At 36.1% G+C, this 18,772-nt stretch overlaps 1 protein-coding gene across 1 annotated transcript; it reads right to left on the bottom strand.

Annotated features, from left to right (window-relative positions):
- Positions 1–419: 419 nt before the first annotated feature.
- Positions 420–18,769, bottom strand: LOC102686819 (pantothenate kinase 3). Its single transcript, XM_006631924.3, has 7 exons — positions 18,196–18,769; positions 12,668–13,020; positions 10,357–10,610; positions 9,402–9,578; positions 8,626–8,749; positions 6,617–6,742; positions 420–5,656 (listed from the first exon to the last, which is right to left on the bottom strand). Exons 1-7 carry the CDS (start codon positions 18,221–18,223, stop codon positions 5,606–5,608), a joined length of 1,113 nt encoding a protein of 370 aa, XP_006631987.1. The 5' UTR covers positions 18,224–18,769; the 3' UTR covers positions 420–5,605.
- Positions 18,770–18,772: the final 3 nt, after the last annotated feature.

The following is an 18,772-nucleotide window of genomic DNA, read 5'->3' as shown; positions in this document are numbered from 1 at the left end:
TCTAGACTGAGAAAAGTTAGCTGGTTTAGGGGTTTGTTACAGATCTCCCCCTAAACATCTAACATGCTCTCACTGAACAGAGACAGTTGTTCTGGAGCTTAACTCTTATGATAGAAGAGTCTTATGATTCCCATTTCATCTCCTCTCAAAAGCTTCACTGGTAGAAGAAAACCATGATTATGGATACGGTCTATGAAAATTCAAAGAGGATGCCGGAGAAGCATGGTTGTGCCAGCAGCTGTATTTCTGCACCAGGGGAGAGCGTCTCCATTCTGGTATGTCCTTGCTACAGTATATTAATTTTAACATTCTGATAAAACTGGGCCTCTACTGACCCACAGCAATCTGTTTAGTGGTGATATTACTGGTTTCATGATTGCAGACAGCAAGCTAAATGAGAAAATTCAGAATCCACAGCATTCATTTTATGAGTGTTTTATTTCATTTTATTACAGTGTAATTAAAGCCAGAAAATGAGATCGAGCCACAAAGAAGGTCTGAGATGGGATCTCTTCTACCCTAAACCTCCAAAAATATCCAGTTTAGGCAAAGATATACTATGCATCAGAGTAAGGGAAACAAATTATGGATACCATAAAAATGCAAAAAAAAAAACAAAAACAATTTACATTAGATGGTTTTAAAGGCATTTCATTTTGGTGAATATATATAACCTGAACTAAAGCCTGCTGTACCATTGTGCCAGTTTCCATTACTGTTCAACAATTACAGCATCATCCAACTGTTTCTTTAGCTAAAGAACACTGCGTTCTAACAGACGTGTACATGTGCTGGTGCTTGTGTACCACACAAGAGTGTATTTATAAGCCACAATATCAATAAGCCAAGCCATTATGCTTTATGGAGAAAAAATGAAGAAAAAAAATGTTAAGATAAGGATATGTGTTTAGTTTAGTTTTAGATAAGGCCTGTTTAGTTTTAAATGTCAAATCACAGCAGGTACCTGGTAACAAGGTTAACTTTGAATGATCATTTTAGTAAATCCTACAACACTAAATCCAACGACATGGGAATTTATTTGACAAATTAAAAAAAGTCTCTTTCCCCGGATGATACACCATAATGTAGGAGGGAACAATTAAAAAAATGTTTACAGTACTTTCAACATAACAGAAATACAACAGAGTCCAGAATATTTTAACACAGAGAAGCTTACCGTAACCCAATATTGTATTATTTAGTTTCACCAATACTTTAGAAGAACTACTGCATTTCTTTAACCCAATACTGCTGATATCATCAGTACCAATCTGACTTACATGTAATTTAATCAGAATTACATGTGGCAGCAGTGGGTGGAGTAGTGTATTCTCCTTTAACACAGTGACTGACTTCAACATCTGTTGCAATTTACTTGCATAACACTGCCGTCATACACATCACTGAACAGACAGATTTCTAATTGTACAGAAGGTATTATTCCATTAGCGGTTTAAATTAAGGCCAATTCCTTTGTCAAAGATGCCAACACCACCTCACTCTTTACTTGAAGAATATGTCTGCAGGTAAAAGGAACAAGCAAATGAGGAGTTATAATCCCTTGGTTTACTAATTTTAATTAAAGGTACAAACAGGTCTTTACCACTGCTTCATTAATTTTGAACTGTTTACCTTCAACATACAGTGAAACTGATGCTATTCTTAAAGATCTTTATACCACCTATACATTTAGAAATCAAACCATCGATAAATCAATTTGATAATCTGTTCAGTTAAGATAATTATGGGCCTTAAGGGCTCAAGAGAAATTACTTTTTAAAACTTTCTGATTTAACAGATTTAACACATCACCTGTTCAATTGATTATAATGGAATTGTTCCAGATTTTTAGAAACTGGTAATAAGATGGTGACATACAAAACTCCGTGAATTGAGGCTCTCACAATCATGATAAGTGATGTCTCTCTGAAGATCATTGAATTTCAGTGGCATGTGTTTTGGTTATATAATTGAGTTTATAGACCCACACAGCTATACAGAAACACAGAATACTTATTTTTCAAAACACAGAGGCCTATAGTACCATTTAACTTTTTTAAAATGTAGCATTTACAAAGTATTTAGGGTCACTTGGCTTTATACATGTAAGTACTGTCCAGAACATAGTTGATTCCTGTTTTGTTGCACACAAAAACAAACTCAAAATTATTTTTAGTGTTATTGAAGATGTATGATTTTTGCATAAACTTTCTAAACTAGACTTTCCAATTAGAAATACTCCTTGATACCTTAACTAATCTAAATTGTTTCTCAATGGAATAAAAAAAGATAAAAGATTATGTACAGTAAATGCCCACAAAATAAATGCAACCTTTTACTATTATCCCTTATATGGAGAGTGTCAAGACTCTCTTTGTTTGCAATATTTGAAGAAAATAGGAAATACATAACCTTTTAAATTATAGCATCAAACAGATTCTCTGTTTTCATATTCTAATTCAAAATAAAATAAAAGTTACAGTTAATATTGGTCAGAACAAACATTTACCACTCTCTTTTAAACATATATTATTGATTTTTTTTTCGAAAATACTTTAGATACCTTGGTAATGTTTAAATACCTATGACAGTAAAAAAAATACAGTGTGTATAGACTTTACAGCAAATGAATACGGTCCAGACTATGTTATTTACAGGATTTGCCAGCAAAGATAATAGATTAAAATCAATTAAATACAGTGTTACCGACAGTATTGGTTCTGTCCACACAACCTCTGAAACATCTGTTATTCCAAAACACAAAGAAGAACCTAACATTTTTAACATAGGTTTAAGTATGAAAGAAAAATCCAATGCCCTACTTGTCAAAGCCTGCCCTCTACTGGTAGACATTGTTATAGCATGAAAACACTACCTGTATTACTAATTCCTATGTAGCAGTAGGACTCGGTTTAAAATCCTGAAATTATGCTTGAATGTATTAGTATGAGGTAGACATAAAAGGAATATTACATTATTTGTAAAAATGGATATGGATATTCTGGATAATAAAAAACGCTAATATTAAAAAGTGACAATTAAGGCATCTTCAAAACTTATATACAATGTCCACTTCTGTTTTTAGGTCTTTATAATGCAAAGGAAGAAAATAATAAGGCAATAGTAAAAAACAATTAACGATTCAAGTGGCCCCAAAAAAAATGATCCCATGAAAATATTAACCCAGGGTTGATCCCATGAAAAAAAACCTACAAAACTATAAACACTAAATCTTCATTACAGCCTTTCATTTACAACCTGTAAATGTAAATGAAACCTAGCACTGTTCAGTTCAGTGTTGAAATAAGATTAGAAAGCTGTGGCAGCAAAACTGTGATATTTCTACCATTTATATTGTAATGTTTTTTGTTTTATTGTTTCATGACGTCTTCAACAAGGTATGATCATAGACAGACATGAGAAAAATGAAAGAAAAACACAGAGTGAAAGCAGAGTGAAAGAACCCCCACATTAGTCACTGGTGCACATCTTTTGTTTTGGTGAAAATGGCCAGATTTCATGCACACACATTGTATTATCACTAAAAATGAGGAAAATTGTGATTTTTATTTTAGTCCTTTCCTTTTCTTTTTAATTAAAGACAACTTGTATTAAGACGCAAGTTTAAGTTTAGCAATTCTGCATGCACAAACCAGATGGTCAATTATGAATTCATACACTGGGACTTCTTTCAGCAAAGATTGAAATGTGTCATTTGAACAATTTTCAACTTTTCTGTTGTTACATGAGCATCTAGTATCCTTCATATTTGACAATGATTATTAGCATCTTTTCAATTATATAATGATATTAGCTTCTTTTAAGACTTCAAGTAATCAAACTAATTGCTTTAGGTCTGTGATTATGATTGGTTTTAAGTGATAGTCAAATTGAATTAATTGTAATAGAGATTTGTGGCCAGGCCTTGTGGTTTACAGATAAATGGCACTAGACTACAAAAAAAAGATACTGTACTACATTTCCACAATGTTACTGTCTCTGAAGTAATGCCCATCTTTAATATAAACAACACATCATTAACACAAAAAGGAATTACTAAAAAAGTAAGTTTAATCTTTTAAAAAGGCAAAGTCTTTTATATTACAAAAATTATTTTAAGGAGTGTTTCAATAGCTCAGAAATGTTACAAACCCAAAAAGGCTACTTGGTCGAGTTAAGCTTGTATGTTTTAGTAGCTATTTAAAACATTTTTATATATTGAATATATGAATGTTTAAGAACAATTTGCAAATGTTGCATGTAATAAGTTGGACTTGGTTTAGTCACCTGACAGGTTAGTCACCTGACAGATTCAAATGATCTGTAGATGAGGTTTTGAAGATAGTTTTACAAGTGTCAGTAACTCCCAGTGCAAAATCCCTTTTTGTCCACTTTCACTACTAGTGCAAAATAGAGATATGCAGACTTCTCATGCTCTTAATTCCCAAGGTTTATGCTACACAGATATTATCACCTTGCACTTAAATTCTATCTACAAAGCTATGGGAATACACACCTGTTGATATATACAGCAGATTTTAAGTGCTTTGTTTGAGGAAAGCAAGAAAGGATTATGTTGATACTGAAGCATTATTCAGATTTCAGATTCTTATGTGCTTTTAATTTGCACATATAAAATCTAAATGAATAAGTACTTTACTCATATGATGAACTTACAGTATGGTCCAAGCATAAAACTAAACTTCACAGTGGTGATGATTAATCTTCTTTTTATACAAGTGCTGTTGATGAATAATCTAGTGCTGTTTTGTTTGAGTGCCTGAGCAAAACTGGGAATTTTGCTCAATTCACATATATTGTGTGCCATTATCAAGTCCTGACAGACCGCAAGACAAAACGAATTATTAAGAAAAACAGCAAGGTACATTTGATCCCCATGATAAAGAGCAACCGCTATGTAGTTGAAATGCGCATCTTAGGCATAAAGCCCTTTTATCAAGTATTTTAGCATTTTCCAATCGCTGATACTTTCAGGTTTCAACATTGACTTGATTTATGCATAAAAGTGTAATTGGAAGCCACAAGCTTGCTCTACTGTAACACTGTGATCAGATGAAGAGTAAATTAATCTCATACCCACAACCCATTAGTCCCAGCATATAGCTAGGTGTTAAACAACATTTATAACACTGGCCCCTTACCAGCATATTTTTGTGTAAACCATTATCACCTAAAACTTGAATAGCTGTTTAGATACAGTAGATATCGAAGTTTCTCTCAGATACAGTAATTCAGATTTTTTTTATTGGCTTGTGTGTTTGACCAAACAGAACAGGGTTTGGAATCAAATGAGTCAGAGGCTGTGTAGCAATGTTCAGGTAATAACTGAGAAGTGGCACTCATACTGGACCATGTAATTCACAGGTACTCTACTGTATATGTTTTCTGCTCTGTCACTTTTTCCAGGGAGTGTCGAAACGTATTTATAAACTTTAGAGGACCCATGTTCCCTAGGACTCTTCCTCTGTGTGGAACAGCTTAAAAAGTCTCTTTGCAGTCCTTTGGTGGTTTGTCAGACAGACCTGACTGTGAGCTGTGTCATTGTCAGCGCGGGACAGCGGCAACCAGTTGAAAAAGCAGCACTTTAAGTAAAATTTAGAAGGCCCAGAAGCGCACCAACTGCTCCAAAGTAACCCTGCAAGAGAGGTGATTTAAGTTAGGGCAGGCTTTTAAAGTTACCCCTGGAAGGAAAATACTGTATACCATATAGGTGACTGACTGTCATCTGTCATCACACAAATTGAATTATCAGTACCTCTCTAGGAAAAATAGGCCTCAATTTTCTTCAGTCATTAAATAAATATATAACACATTTACAAGAGATCAGAACATGTACATTCAGCATTAATATGCCAACTTGAAAAAAAAAGCAATACAACCGCATTCTACTGATGAGTAAGTAGGCTTTGTTTTTTACATTGTTCACATAGTCGTTGTGTATTTAGAAGAATGAATGGAAGGGATTTTAAAAGATGGACATTTGGGCTTTAGAGTTAGTCTTTATCACTTCTGAATGTATTAGCACTCAGGGAAACCTAAATTTGCCCAATTTGTCATTTGATGCGCTAATGTAGTAAAAGGCCTTGGAAAAAAAAGAAATAAAAATAAACTTTTCAGCTACGGATGCTTTTTTTGCTATTGCTAAAGAATGTTAAAAGAATTCGAGTTCAAGTTGAAAAACGCTCATTAGCTTACAAATTGCTGTACAATCAAAAATTGCAGAGTGACAAGGGGATGTATTTAGATTTTGTGTTCGAATTAAAAGACAGTCCGTCAAGAATTCACCTTTGTGCTAAAGCCCACTTTAATTCAGAAATTTAAATTGCCCTGTTGAGCCTAAAATGACTAAGAGGTAACAAAGTACGACCTGATGTGTAGAGAGAGCAGATTTTATATATTCTTTTCACTTTTGCCACATAAAAAACTATCACTTTGCAGTTCATTGATGTCTAATGATTTAAAGCCTTCAGATCCTATATACCTATCACTCCATGGATATGGACATTTAAATACTTAGTGTATATTTTCATAGTACACTGATAAAGGAATATACGTCGTCATTACTTTAGTCCCATACTGTACATAAAGAAAATACCTCATGCTCCAGAAACAACGCCTTCTGCTGTCCTTGTGACCAGTAGTCCAGAGCATAGGCCAAGAGCTTCATAGACAGAGTGTTCACACGGAGGAAATTTCCAACAAACACCACTCGGTTTATTTTCTAAAGGTAGATAAAAAAAGAAAACAAAATATCCAGTAAAGAGGGCATGTGTATTCATTTATGTGTAATTTTCCCATCACATGTCCAGTACCTCTAGTTTCAATATCAACTTTCCGTTTGGTTGCAAGTAGGACTGTGTACAAATCCAACAATACCATACCACTGTTCCTGTTCCGTTTTAGGCATGGTGTTATGCAGCAAATACATTAGTTCTGCAATAGGAGTTGGCTCTCAACAAACATGACTTAACAGAGGCCGTTTACCCTTTGTAATTAAAATACTTCTGTTTATTTTATAAAGCCCCAGTGGTCTGAACATTTCAATGTCCTTACAGTCCTGGACTTTCAGAGAGTGAATATTATTCTTTAACCACCTCATTTAATTATTCTGAGAGTAAGACCACAATGCGGCTTGCAAAGAAAAATTTAATTTTGGTTAGTTGGAAAAGTAAATCTTTCATCATCATTATTGCAATAAACTCAGCATATGCAAGATGGGGAAACCGTCATGCATTTGTGCAAGTCATGATAGCTCATTTACATCATCTTTAAATGATCATGATTCCCAGTGATTCAGCTGTGAGTCAGAGCAGCCTGGACACACTGATCGCTGATCATGTAGTTCTAGATCTTTCCTGCACAGCCGTAGTCAGAAGACAAGATAGAGGAATTCAGTGTTGCTGTCTATTCCATGAATGAAGGGAAGGCAGAGGTGAAAAACTTCTCCTTCACACGCTTTTGTTTTTGTGTGAACTCCACCAAGATATTCATCAAAACTATTTACAAAGAGATGCTTAATCTGGTTTCAAGTTTTCAAAAATTACCAATGTAGTTCAAAAAACGTCTGTAGAAAGAAAAAGAATGTAGTTCTTTCTTCAAATTAATGTCATCAAAAACTCCTAGGAAGGGAATTAAAGCCAACATAATTTATTGTTTCTTAAAGTGTCACAATGCAGGACAGGCAATCCTAAAACTATCCAGCAACTGTTTTATGGTATGAACCATTGAGCTACCTTTTACACATTAATGAAATGACATACAGTATATTTTCAATCAATTTTCAACACCCTTCTGTTAGTATTATTGTCCCTTTTCAGTCAATAACATTTTAAGAAATGCTAAATTTAGCTCCCATAGATGCACTCAGATGTCATCCGAGATACATGTTCTCACAACTCTGACCACAAATGAGCTGATGTGTACTGCTGATGCTATCTCTCCAAGTTTTCATAGCCCTGTACAATGCTGCTTGATTCTCAAGCCACAAGGCAGCACTGTAAAGAAGCCGAAAGCAAAGAGATCTGGACTGCAGCATGTACCTGTACTACTGCATGTTTGTTTTTCTAAACTAGGTTCAGCACGGAACCACTAATTAACAGAGGTTTGGCAATGAAGCTGTGCGGGCCTAAAATAAAGAACTCGTTTGACTGTGGCAACCCAGGGTGGAGTCATCTCAGAGACGTGTGTCATTATATAACCAAAAAAGGAAATATAGAAAATGAACATGAAGTTGCTCAATGCGGTTCATCTGAGTAATAGGTCTTCCATTCTGCCAATAAAGGCGGTGCCATGTTAACAGTCGATGTGAGGCATAATCAGGTGAAGTACTAATTATACGAGCCATTCAAATACCCGTACTTAGGATTCAATTATGATCCATATTCAATTGTCTTCCCACCAACCTTCGAAAGGCTTGACACTTTGGCTTAGCCCCTGTGCCAAGAAAATCAAGATAAAATAGAGACAAGAAAACAGAAAACTCTCTAGAGTGTGTGATTTTGGGGTGCGGATCAAAGGAAATGAATGCTGAAGGTATTTCACCACCACACAATATCACATTTGTAAAACCCTAAAGGTAATTCAAGAGTATTTTTCTCCCCTCACCTCATTCACAGCACACATCTTTGCTATCCAGCCGATGTTGTTGGTGATGGTTACCAAGGTTGCCCTTGCCAAGTCCTCTTTGCTGACAGCCTCCCGCTTTTCTTTGTGGATCATGTTCCCAAAGCTGAAAAGCAGAATTGTACCAGAAGTGTCTTTATTTCAGATGATTGTGGAGCCACAGCCTGAACCTTCCTCCCCCCTCACTGCAGAAGACAGTGGGATCTAGACTTCAGCTGAATTCCCTTCAAATTCCTAGTTGATTAACTCATTACATGCAGACAAAATGGACTTTCTGTTTACAAGCTAAGTGTTCCTTAGTGTTTTAAAGAACGGGGTAGCTACCTAAACTGTTATTTAAACAAAGGAATAACTATGAGGCTCATTGATTTTGAAGAATTTGAATCTTTAGAAAATTACAAGGTTAAAATGAAAACATGTCAAATATATATAAATGCATATAAAATATCATTAAAATAGATGCAATATAAATGTAAGAGCATATCATTGTAGCATGTGTAATAGATACTAGTACACAATTTAAAAACTAAAGGGCAAATAAAAGATAAATGACTGTAAATGAATGTAATTTTTGTTTTTCCTGTTACAAATACACATCATGTAGAGCATCACAATTTAACATTCTGTGGTTCTCATTGTGGTGATTCCTATCAGATCTTTCTCTGATGTGTTATGTGAAGCAGAATATGATGTTTTAAATATTCTTTGCATGAGAGACATCCATCAGTAGAGTCAAAACATTGATTTTTGTATTTCACCTGGATGCCACAGCCCACCCTGGCAAGTCGAAACGTTCGTAGTCCCCCCCGTAGATATCGCGAACCAGCTTGTCAGCATTGGTGCTGTCCCCTCTCGATGCCAGCTCCAGCGCCTCATCGAAACTGTCACAGCCCGTCAGCAAACTGCACAGGCCCAGGAACGTGCCCCCTCCGAGGCTGGAAGAGCAGAAAAAAAACTCCCCAGTTCTCAGCTGGACTGAAACCAAGGGAAGCCAAGCCCAGGAGCAGGGTGGCAGCCTATCAGAGTGTTCATGTGGGCGAGCCAGCTCCTCAGAGCAGCATTCCCACTATGCTCAGCAGTTCACTGTGCAGCTAGATTTTCTATTTTTCTCTATGAAAAGCAGTTTTTGAATGTATCACATCCTAACTTTCACAATAATATGTGACCACTCCAAAATAGACAATTAGGCAAACACACAATTGTATACATGTATCATTTTCTCTCCCTATGACTCCCATAATTTTTCTGTGCGGGACCTGCAAGATTATTCAGGCTTGCACTGATACTGGTAACTAGCTAATTTTGAGGTAGCCACCACAGAACAACAATGTATACAGAAGGGCAGGAAAATTGCACCTTAGCTGGAATTACTACACTGTTTCACACAGTCTTACATGTTTGTTCTCAGTGTCAGGATGTCTTTTAAACAACCTCGTAGGGGGTGCTTTTTAATGTAGTTGTGCAATATCACCCCCCGACAGAACTGCTCTGAGTATGATCTTGGAGATGTCATAGGAACAATACAATTAAAGACAGAATTAAGACAATAAAGATTGTATTGTGCAGCGTGAAGCTAAGAAAATCAGGGAACATTCATCAAGATGCAAATCTTAAAATGAAGAAATAGTATAAACTTTTTGGTAAAACTAGGCCAAACCAAAAACCGGCATAAAGATTGATTACACAACATAAACCTGAGACCGTATTTATTACCTTGTGCCAGACACCCGTTTGTAGTTATCCTTCGAGTACACTGCCAGGATGCTGACCCCTGAGCCAATATTGACCACAAGCAAAGGGTAAGGATCATCCAAGTTATAAGGCACCTTCCGGCAGCGATCTGGATCCAAGGCATTCTCATAGTAATAGCATTCGGCCTGGCCATTAAAACTGGGTGAGTCTATATAAAGCAACCCTTTTACCAGACAGTCCAGCTCGTCTAGTTTGTGAAGCTGCAGGTTTCCAATCTGGAAGAAAAGCAACAAAGGAAAAGCAGGGCTTATTACAGTGTGCACAAACAGATGCAAAATACTGTATCTACAATGTGCACAAACAGATGCAAAATATCTACAATGTCAGTGAGAGACCATGAGGTGAGGTTATTGTCTGTCACGGAGTCAAATGCAACAAGACTTATTCCCACTGGTTCTCAAAAGCAGAGAGACTTCATTTCCTTCTTTGTGCAGAAGTGGTTTCTCAGTCGGTTTTGCATTTGGTGCAGCCAATATTATTCATTATTCTCCTCAATCCAAAATGATATAGATTTACTTAAAAAATGTGATGTCTATTAATGATAATAAAGATTTTAAACCATTTTAATACTTCTATTTCTGTACTAGAATTAAAGCTGAATCTTTTTTTTTTGCTTAGGGTTCAACTTCAGTGTCGAGAGATAATATTAATGCACATTTTCTGAAGTACAGGTACTTGGACTACAATTATCAAGCACAGTATTCAAGTGAGATATATGAAGGAACAAAAATGAGACTTTAGAAATAGACCCTACAGTGTTGAAAACAGACGTCTGAGCTGCTGCAATTACATTAAATCGCAATATCTATTATCTAACCTGTATTTTTATATCTAACCACTTACATAATTTTTTTCCCTCGTCTGATTTTTGATTCTTGTTTCAATTTTCAAAGCATTGAAGGCTTGCCATTATTTGTCACTAAAGCTTACACTTAATTGTTGAAAATGCTTGGTGTTAATGGGCCATACTTTACTACTGTATGTAACAACAGGATTTCCAAAGATTTCAGCCCAAAGTATCACTTTATATCTGCCAATGATATGAATTAATTGATTTTACTATTATTCAACAGATATCTTCTGGAGAGTTCTTCTTTTTATTATTACACTATTTCTATGACCAAGTAAAAGGAACATTTCGAGTTATTTTCACAAGGTTATTTGAACCTTCTACTAAAGGACAACACTAAACACCACTTATATCATGGTCAAAGCTTTAAACTGGGGTATCCTGCGTATTATTCATTACTTTCAAGATGCAAAATATTAGTGAAACAAGATTTATTGATTTACACCAACGCCTATTTTTCTGATACAGAAAATCACATAGACTCATCCATTTTTGGAATTACTGAAGGCCTTGGGAAAATGTAGTTGTCACTGTTACACTAAGAGCCAAACTGACTACCACCCTACCCTTTGTATCCGCTGTGCACCTGTATCCCATTTACAGTTAGCTCTTGATGTCCAGCTTATGAGCTCTGAATGCCACACCCAATACAAGCTCAATTGTGGACTGGGCAATCAAAGTCTGGAATTTGTAGAGAGCACACTACTTGCAATTCCATTGTCACAAAAAGTACAGAAGGTATCAAACTTGAGAATTATGCAACTAGTGGAGTTGTTGCTTATTTCACACCAAAACGCCGTTAGGAATACAAGAGTCCATCATTATAGATGTTAATACATTTTGTTACAAGTAAGGCACTTAACCAATCAAACCCTTATTTAAATGACATGTCCTGAAGCTGGTTCCAGGTGCTGTGTGCTTCTAAAATGCTATTGTAAGTGTAGCACATTGTAATAATGTTGTATTACATTTCTTTTAGAAATGCTTCTAATAATATCATATTTATTGATATCTCTTTCTTCTTTTCACTCAAAAAAACGTGTTCCTCTCTGTGCACACTAAATATTTCTAAGATGACTTTTAAAAACCTGCTCCTGAAGAGCTTTACTTTTAGTACTCCCAAACTGTTATCTCAATTTAAGCAAAAATAAATTAACTTTTACTCTCATTTCCATATGTGGAGGCATTTTTTAACTTTGCACCTTTACACTTTCAAAATTACCTCCAAAACATCAGGCCTCAGATATTACAGCTGACCAATAAAGGTCACTAATTGATTCAATTATCTCCATGAAGAGCTCAGCTAGCAGCAGGAAGCCAGAAACCCCTCTAGCTTTGAGAGTGAGCAGGCTTTTACTGCCTAGTAGCAAAGAAGCTTTGAGAAGGAAAATCGCGCCGACAATCTTCAGGTCCGGGCATTACCGTTCGGAATTCCTCCTCGAATTTGTAGGCCCCGCCCCCGGTGGCGCACAGCACGGTGTGCAGGGTGGAAAAGTTCTTGTCGTGACCCATCTGGATGAAGGTGGGCATGTCGTGAGTCGGGAAGCGGATGAAATGCAGGTTGCCACGACGACCCAGCAGCGTGAGGTCCTTGATCTCTAGGTGGGTGTCGCGGATGCCTGTGGAGCCGTAGGCCACGTTGGAAGTCAGGTACTTGCGGATACTCTTCAGGCACTCCACCTCCTCCTGCTCCTCCTCGGCGGTGATGTCGATCGGCTCAAAATAGACGAGCTTCACCAAGGTCCCCCCAATATCCATCCCAAACCAGGGGAAAGCTGTGAAGACAGTGTGCAAGCGTCAGAGTGATTTTTATTCACCTACTGTATTGTGCAGTTTTGGGAGGGATGCAATCAGGTTAATTACTTCTTTATGAGACGAATGGCATGAGCAACCACGAAACACTGCTACTTCAGGAGTCTATGGCTGCAACAAATGCAAGAGCACACAGTGAAAAATGTGAAGGAGAGTCTCATGATCTCATTTACAGACTCGGTCTGCTTTTTACCTCATCCACTTAGCTCTGTGACAGCAGGAATACTGGATAACAAAAGTACGAGTTGTACTGCTGCATGGATAGGCCTATACCAGGCACTGGAGATTTCAAGACTTCTGCCCTATTTAAAGGTAATCTCAGTCGAACCTGCAGTAATCTGTACCCATGTATAAATATGTCATCTCTGACTCTTTAGGGGAGGCTAAAGAGAATGGCAGCTTACTGCCAAATATTATGCATCTTAAAACAAGAATGGTGCTGAAGTCTCTGTGTGTCCACGTTTGTTTCTGCAGCGCAATCCAATACAATTGTGCTACTTTAGAAGACAGTTCAAGGTCTGTTCTTTTGGTTTTTTCTGGCCTTTCTTTTCACTGATCACTTTACCATATGCAGTTCATTTTAAAAACCTGATTATAGCACAAGTCTTGCAATATCGCCTAGGGTCTAGTCCCAAAATCACAGTTATTATACAAGGAAATCATAAAAATCTGTAAATACAATTAAGACAGTTCAAAACAAACATTTTAATATCACGCAATAGTTTCTGGAAAGGTTTTGCTTCTTCCATTTAAAACATTACTGTCACCCTGTAGATGAGCAGGAACAACGTTGCTATTGGCACGATGGTCTGACTTTGCAGATAATTTTTTTTCCCTTAGAAGTACAATTTCATTACATAGCCTTTGGTGATGTTTAAATCCCATTTTTATAACAATGTATGATGAGATAGTCACAGCATTTATATTAGCTTGTATTTTATTGCACCACTTTTTGGCCTATTTTGTTATTTAATCTCAGCTCTGTTTATGATGGCCATAAAATGGAACACTGTATGCTGAGAACACTTATACTTTAACCCCAGGAATGTATAGTGCTATAGTACATAGATCATGCAATAAATCAATTAAAAATATAATTATGATTTGTTTATTCCAATTCAGAAAGTTTACATCTCAACAGTGTACAGAATCAACCACACTCAGGCATTAAGTGTTATGTAGCAGGATAAAGGTTAAATGAGCCAAAGATGTTTAAATTTGTATTTAACTTCCCTGCAGTGCTTAAGTTATCTATGATAAAATTATATTTATTTAAACACATTATTACTCCACATTTGTTCAAGGATAACTGCATAAGAACAATAAAAAAATGCAGATTTTAGGTTTCCTGTCTTTATGATATATATTTTGACATTTCTTTAAGTGTACAGACTTATTATAGTAACAGTCCTGAAAATACTTCTAATAAAGCTCACCTATATGCCTTATTTTAGAAATAATTAAGCTGTTTACTTGCGATCGAAAGTTCAAGTATCCACAATCCCCTTTGATATCTTGAAAGGTTAAACAGGATCCTCTTGGCTTTGTCTTAAAGAATATTCAGGCAAGGGTAACAAAATAATATTAATAAAGTAATAATGTGGATAAAAAAGTCTGACTAACTTGCAAAATAATTCCTACTGCAATTGCTGGTTTTCTCCAGAACAGCGGGCATTTTGAGCTAACACATTTATCAGGCATCACTGGTGCTAAGCAACCCAGCTGTAGCTCAATGGAATACATTTTCTTTATTCAGTGTGTGAAGATACAAAACCCAGGCTTTTGTGAGTAAACACTGACACATAAATATAAAAGACAGATGCATTCATAGGGTGTCATGATAAGGTAGGGAACTGTTTTTAAACATGTTTTATTCTTAATTTTGATTTACCACTGTCCAAAAAGAGTAAAAGATCCAATAGTAGAAAACAAATGATTTATTGTGAAGTGTTTTCTCTTGATTTAACACTTGTATTAGAAGATGGTAAAGAACATGTTTATTTCAATATAAATTTCTTTCAAACACATATATAAAAATTAGAATCCACCAGCCTACGCCTACATCAGAAAAGCACAAAGCACCTTTGTGTAAGAGGGCAGAAGCCAAAATGAATCAGTGGTGATAACTTCAGGAGGATGTGAGAGAACATTTACTGTTTGCTTGAAAACTGAGTTAAGATGACCTTTAGGAAATTAAATATTTTTTCCTCATTCACATTATAATTAAAAGGTTGTGAATGGAACTTTGTACAGTGAAAGAAATGACAATTTCATAGACAGGACAAAACCAAACAACATTTTTTTTGCTTTAGCATTTTTTAAAGACACTAATAAAATCATAGGTTTGTCTTTCGAAATAGAGATCGAACATTTTCTGGAGTCTACAGGGACTCTTCAATCAGTCTCTTTATAGATTGCAAAGGTTAAAATTTAATTGTATTTCTTATTGTTTTTGGTGATCAACAGTTCATTCTTTTTTAAAAAAAGAAAACATAAAAAGCATTCACATTAGGAACTATAAGGAGCTCATACACATATTTTAATTAATTAAACAGACTAAAACTAAAACTACTGTAGACTAATCAATCAGTTTAACAGATGTTTGACCAGAAGACCGAATCCCATTCCTTTAATTTAAGTGGGTCAGTACCATTCATTCTGGAAGCTGACTGTTCCAGAATTTAAGAATTATTTTCCTTATATCTGCCAGTAAAGGTTTCCTGGTGACATTGCAGTAAAGCTGCTCAGTAAGTCATCATAAACAGAAGCAAAACAGTGATTAGGCCTGAACTCAGCACATCAGCTACTTGTTTCCAAAATGCTGCAATAACAGAACAGTCCCAAAACATATGAAGATAAGTAACAGGTGCATGTAACTTACATGTATTACAAGAGAAATGTGTTATGATTCTCATACAAAAACTCGAATGTGTTTTTCTTATTGTTTTTATATTAAGTATAATCTTATCAAAGTGGTAAATGTTTCATGAACATTGTGGCCTAAGGTGGCTGAAAACTAAGAGGCAGTGGTCCTTCATTACAACACTGTCAATTTCAGCACTGTAGTGACCTTAAAAGTAGAGGAAAGAATAAAAATATTTTTACAAAATTTTATAGTATTAGCAAGTTAATCTGGAAACAAAAGAATATAAACATTAAGAAATTCTTCTACTACAGGCAGAGGGAATTGTGCACAATAGCTTTTGTAATGGGATACAAATATTAAAGACACAAATACAAAAAAAAAGGAATTCCACATTGTTATGTCAATTTAAGGGGTACGGACACTGTAGCATATCAATATCTTTTAAAGTTAAATTCGGGGTTCAGCCCAGATCTCCCCAAACTGTTCAATGTAAATAGACAGATAGATGATAGATGGATACTTTATTGATCCCGAGAGGGAAATTGCAGAATTTGAAAGGAATTTTAAAATAGATGTAATTATTTTAAAATAGACATGATTTCAGAACAAGTCCTCCTACTCTAAAGAAAATGAAGAGCTAAGGACCAAATGTGAATAATGATATCAGTATAAGTTACTGTAAAAAAAACCCCACAAAACAATCACTGAACTGGTCATCAAACCAGGGAGAGTCTTGTTTACTGCCTAGTGAAACTGATTAGATAGAAATCTATCAAAGGTCATTGTACCATTGTAGACAGCTTTCCCTGGTACAGTACATTATGTCCATGGAGCAGATGATTAAGAATAAAGTTCCATGTTTCCATGGATAGATCCTTTTTTAATAAAACCATCAAAACATGACTAACAAACAGTATTAAAATATCAAAAGTTCTAAGTTAATCACCTTTCATGGGGGCCCATTTATAATCAGACTACAGTCACTGACTTTCCCCATGGTTTAAACTCAGAAGTCGTCTGGAATTACAAGTAGAGACCACTTTATTAATTAGTAGTAAAACTACTGTGATGGCATCGTAACAAAAAACCTTTACTGGTACGAGTTCTGAATTCACAAGGCCACAGCAAATGAAATAAATAGTCAAAACAAACTTTATTTTATATAGCACCTTTAAAGGTGGCTTCTCCAGATTATGCAAGATTCCCACTAACAGCTAACAACATAATATGATCCAACATAAAATAGTAATATTTTAAAAAATATTACATTAAACAGGATTAAGTCTGGGAGGAGTCTCGGGGCGGTGTGGTGGCTCTGTGGCTCAGGATCTGCACCTGTGGCTGGAAGGTTGCCGGTTCAAATCCCGCAGCCAGCAGAGGAATCCTACTCTGTCGGGCCCCTGAGCAAGGCCCTTAACCCCAACTGCCCAAGGGGTGCCGAATAAATGGCTGACCCTGCGCTCTGACCCCCAGCTTCTCTCCCTGTCTGTGTGTCATGGAGAACAAGCTGGGGTATGCAAAAAGACAAATTCCTACAGTAATGCCAGAAATTGTATTGGGTTCATAAAGTGATGTTATTCTTTAAGTCTCTTTTCATGTTAATGAAAAATCAGGAAAAATGGCATTTTAAACAATATGCAGTCTAATATTTTGTGTATTCGAATTATTATTCTAACCTTAGAACCTTATTCATGATATATTATAACAAACCTCAGTACTTGATAGACAAGTAACAACGCAAAATGAGAACTGCCGTTACCAACAACAGAACTCTACCACTGGTTCCGGTTTTGGTTTGATTATTTACCAAATTAATTTCCTTTAAACTAAGTCCATTTTAGCATCCCATGTGATTATCATTGCCTTTAGAACATGCAATAAGGGGACTTTGGAACAGACATGCAGGAGACATGTTTCCAGTCTCAGGGGGAGGTGTGATGTACAGTACGTCGATGTGACCTCAAATGTGTTCGAATGTAATCAGACCAGGTCCTTTACTGTAGCTCACGGTGAACAAAACATTGCCTGGAAACGAAATTAATTTCCTACTGAAAGGACAGTCCGCCACAGCGGGAAAATCAGTCTCGAGTCTGAAGACATACAGTATAAAGAGCATAGAGAATCCCCCGCCCACATAAAAATATTATCGCCGAATTTTGGCAATAATATCTTTATCCTCGGTGAAAAAGAAACACACTTAAATTATTTAATAATTCACTGTTACTCTGTAATACATATCATGTACGGCAGAATGGATAGAAGCTCTACTTACACGGCTTTTTAGCATCCTTGATTTTCATCTCTCTGCCAGAGGCGGAATCTGTTCTCCGGGTTTGACAGTTCCTGATTGTGGTCGATTAATATATGGTATACGCTAGTCAACGGCTACGTGGGTACCCACTTACATAAAAAAACTAAAACAAAAAATAGCTAAAACGGTGTCTTAATGAGAAATGTAACGAACAGAATGAAATGGCTTGGATCGGTGATCACAGCGTTGTACAGCCAAGCAACCGACTGTGATCCCTTCTCTGTTCGGCAAACAGTGAACGTAAACCGTATTAAACGTACAAAAAAAATAGTCAATTATATATATATAACAGCGATTTTAGTGTACTTATGGGAGTTGCTATTTCATTTTTTACAACAGGGAATCACGTTAAATAAAACAAAATACATTAACCGACAATAAAACAAACACGAAACGAAACAGCTGTACTACAACTACACAAGCGAGACAAAGGCACTCAGCTGATCACATACTGCAACACTGTACCAATTTACTATCCGGTTACGTCATCAACATGGAAACATTCGCCCTCTTCTTCTTCCAGGTGCACCATGGGAAA

Source organism: Lepisosteus oculatus, chromosome 11 (assembly GCF_040954835.1).
Source record: "Lepisosteus oculatus isolate fLepOcu1 chromosome 11, fLepOcu1.hap2, whole genome shotgun sequence".
In the NCBI taxonomy this organism is placed as follows: Eukaryota; Metazoa; Chordata; class Actinopteri; order Semionotiformes; family Lepisosteidae; genus Lepisosteus; species Lepisosteus oculatus.
Note: the sequence above shows the minus strand (reverse complement) of the source record. Positions and strands in the feature narration are given on the sequence as shown.